At 37.8% G+C, this 3,029-nt stretch overlaps 1 protein-coding gene across 1 annotated transcript; it reads left to right on the forward strand.

Annotated features, from left to right (window-relative positions):
• Positions 1–353: 353 nt before the first annotated feature.
• Positions 354–2,760, forward strand: LOC101242475 (P-selectin-like). Its single transcript, XM_004227438.2, has 5 exons — positions 354–470; positions 964–1,149; positions 1,460–1,642; positions 1,941–2,075; positions 2,616–2,760. The coding sequence occupies exons 1-5, from the start codon at positions 440–442 to the stop codon at positions 2,741–2,743; spliced, it is 663 nt and encodes a 220-aa protein (XP_004227486.2). The 5' UTR covers positions 354–439; the 3' UTR covers positions 2,744–2,760.
• The last annotated feature ends 269 nt before the right edge of the window (positions 2,761–3,029 follow it).

Genomic DNA, 3,029 nt, shown 5'->3' on the forward strand with positions numbered 1-3,029 from the left:
TTAAAGGTTGTTTACTGTCCATAAAACAGTACGAAAAGCAAGTCTATAACGTCCCTTAACTTACGTAATACATCACTATTGTGACAGAACATAATACTATTGTGACGTAATAAATCGTTAACCTTATACGCAACTCAAGCGAATTACGCTGCCGCAGCATGTTTATCGCGCATTTTCAAAGTTAATTTGAACATTTTGAACCCAAAATTTTAGGTGGCCACCAGCTAAAGGATTACCTATGGGTCGTGAGATGTTTATAAAACTCTGATTTGGGTCGCGCTAAAAAAACTTTGGGAACCACTGCTCTATGGTATTTTTGTTACCATATTTTTTTGCTGTTTTTATCTCATTATTTGTACGCAGGTTTAATTGTGACGAATATTTTTATCTTCTCGGCCACGCTACGACCACTTGTACATTGGGATCGCCTTATAACGCAATGTGGTCGAATATCAAACCATCTTGCATACGTGAGTTGTTCTATATATAGTAGGATGGGGGAAGTTGGGACACCTTTTACCCCCATTTTCTTGTCTCATGTGGTGGTAAACAAGGAACATTCAAATAATTATAAAAATATGTGCTTAAGACTCCCATAGACCGTTGTTACTTGTTTAAAACACGATCAGGATATATTATGTGCTAATGGTGTCCCATCTTTCCCAATCCTACCATACTTTAACTGGTGATAGAGTTTAATTTTGACCAAGAACATAAATTGTTTTTATAGCGACTCATTTGTTCATAAACATTTTTAAATTAGAAATGAATGTAACTTATTTATCCTCGCATGGTGGGACAACGACAGTTGTTATAACACAGGTGTTCCGTTTCATACACCTTGTGCCTGCTTACGAGTTACTACGTATGTAACTTTGTAGGTAAGGCGTGCGATAACAACTGTGTCACGACGCAGCAGTTTCTTCAAGACAAAGATTTGACATTTTCGTGTTTTAAAACCAGGAAGAACATGCGACGAGGCCCCGGTTGGGAGGTTCACATTCGTCCAATGCACGGACAGCAAGAACCTTGGATCAGTTTGTACATACAAGTGTTTAACCCATCATAGACTAGTGGGGCCCGCGTCTACACAATGTATCGACGATGGCGGAGACTTAGTTTGGGATTCTGCGGCGCCTAACTGCGAACGTGAGTGTATATAATATGTATTTTTATTGGGGTAAGACAAGACACTTTTTCATTCTATTTTATCTTTCCCATTTGGTAAACCGCGTCTTCACGACTTTAAACAAGCGTTGTTAATTGTTTAAAACACGATACGCAATGCGTACAAGGCAAAAAGTCAAGTCTAATTAACGAACTAATGTACTTTAAAGGCTACAATTCGCTTAAAATGGTCAGTCTTTTAGTCGGTATACCAAACTACACACAATTACAGAATATAAAAGCACAAATACTCGGCGGGGGCTACGAAACTTAAATCGTACCTTCCATCCAGATATTGAATGTCCCGAACTTGGAACGATAGAAAATGGAAACGTGATTTGTCCTCTAAGTACAAACTATGTGAACGCTGTTTGTTATTTCACTTGCAATGATGAGTTTCGAATAGAACCAGATACCAGTCTAACTACTTGCCAGAATGATTCGACGTGGACGGATGCTAAACCTACATGCTTACGTGAGTAGCTACGTTATGAATGAATGATTGAATGTAACTTATTTATCATCGCATGGCGGGCAACAACCGTCGTTATTACACGGGCGTTCTGTTCCATACACCTCGTGCCCGCTTACGAGTTACCACGTATATTACTTCGAGGGTGAATATTTTCGAGGATATACTTATGACTCCAAAACAGCGTTGTTAGTTGGTAAACAGCTGATCCGGAAATATGGGATATTATGTGCTAACTGTATCCATCTTATCCCACATTACAATTACTATATACCATTACTCAAGCATCCCTTTTTTACAGCCATAACATGCAGCATGTTACCTTCAATACAACACGGAGATGCAAGTTGCACAAACTTCAACCTCTTACACAGCGTGTGTACATTCACATGCGATGATGAACACATGCTGCGTGGAAGCGACAGCACAACGTGTGGTAAGCGTTCAAAACTTACGTAATAGTAGAGTGGGGAAAGCTGGGACACCTTTTTATTCTATTTTCTCGTCCCATTTGGTTGTAAACAAAGAACATTCAAAGAATTATGAAACGGTATCCTCCCGACTCCCATAGATCGTTGATAATTGTTTAAAAAACGATCAGGATATTTATATATTCTGTGCTACAGGTGTCCCGTTTCCCATACCCTACCATAAATTATGGTTGGGGTAAGATGGTCCATGTTTTCATTATCTTTTTCTCGTTTAATTTACCAGTAAACAAAGAAGACTTACAGAATCATACAACCGCATCCCGACGCGTAAAAACTTTTTTTATTTATAGTAACAGTTAGTGTGGCCTTATATTTTTGCACAGAAGCGTATGGAAGATTTTTTTCTTTTTTATCAATAAGTGTGTTTTAACTACTGTTGTTTTACCGTTACTACCCGTGTTTTCGCTTTTGTAAACTCTTCCGTTCTTCGTTATCGTGACCGAAGAAACGAAATAAATTTCATTCATTCATTATTCTTGCTGCAGGGGTGAATCAAATGTGGTCGAATCTTCCCCCAACGTGCGAGAAACTTAACTGCCCCCGTATTAATGCACCGCAGAACGGGAGCATTAGTTGTACAGAGGAAAACGATATAAACAGCATATGCACGTAAGAGGACATTTTGTTTTGTTGCTAAATGAATTTGTTACGTGCATTGTTATATTTATGGAAGTCGGTTTCAATATAAGCATAAGAAAAAATGTTCTTTTGTTGATAAAAATATATGTTAGCTGCATTAGACACGGTTGTTCTAGTTTTGTCAGTTTAATACAAACATAACGCATATATATGATATATATATGATAAAATTGAATACATTTTAAGTCGTTTCGGTTGAAAAACTAAACCACCTTCAATGATGTCAGAAGTTAAAAAGGTTTTTAAACCGAATCGTCTGA

This window comes from Ciona intestinalis, unplaced genomic scaffold (assembly GCF_000224145.3).
Source record: "Ciona intestinalis unplaced genomic scaffold, KH HT001031.1, whole genome shotgun sequence".
NCBI lineage: Eukaryota > Metazoa > Chordata > Ascidiacea > Phlebobranchia > Cionidae > Ciona > Ciona intestinalis.

What these genes read in the sequence shown, in the direction of transcription:
- LOC101242475 (XM_004227438.2), top strand. Translation starts at nt 440, where the DNA reads ATGTGGTCGAATATCAAACCATCTTGCATAC. An exon ending in TGCGGCGCCTAACTGCGAAC is followed by an intron (nt 1,150 to 1,459) that starts GTGAGTGTATAT and finishes CCTTCCATCCAG; the next exon opens with ATATTGAATGTCCCGAACTT. An exon ending in TGCTAAACCTACATGCTTAC is followed by an intron (nt 1,643 to 1,940) that starts GTGAGTAGCTAC and finishes CCTTTTTTACAG; the next exon opens with CCATAACATGCAGCATGTTA.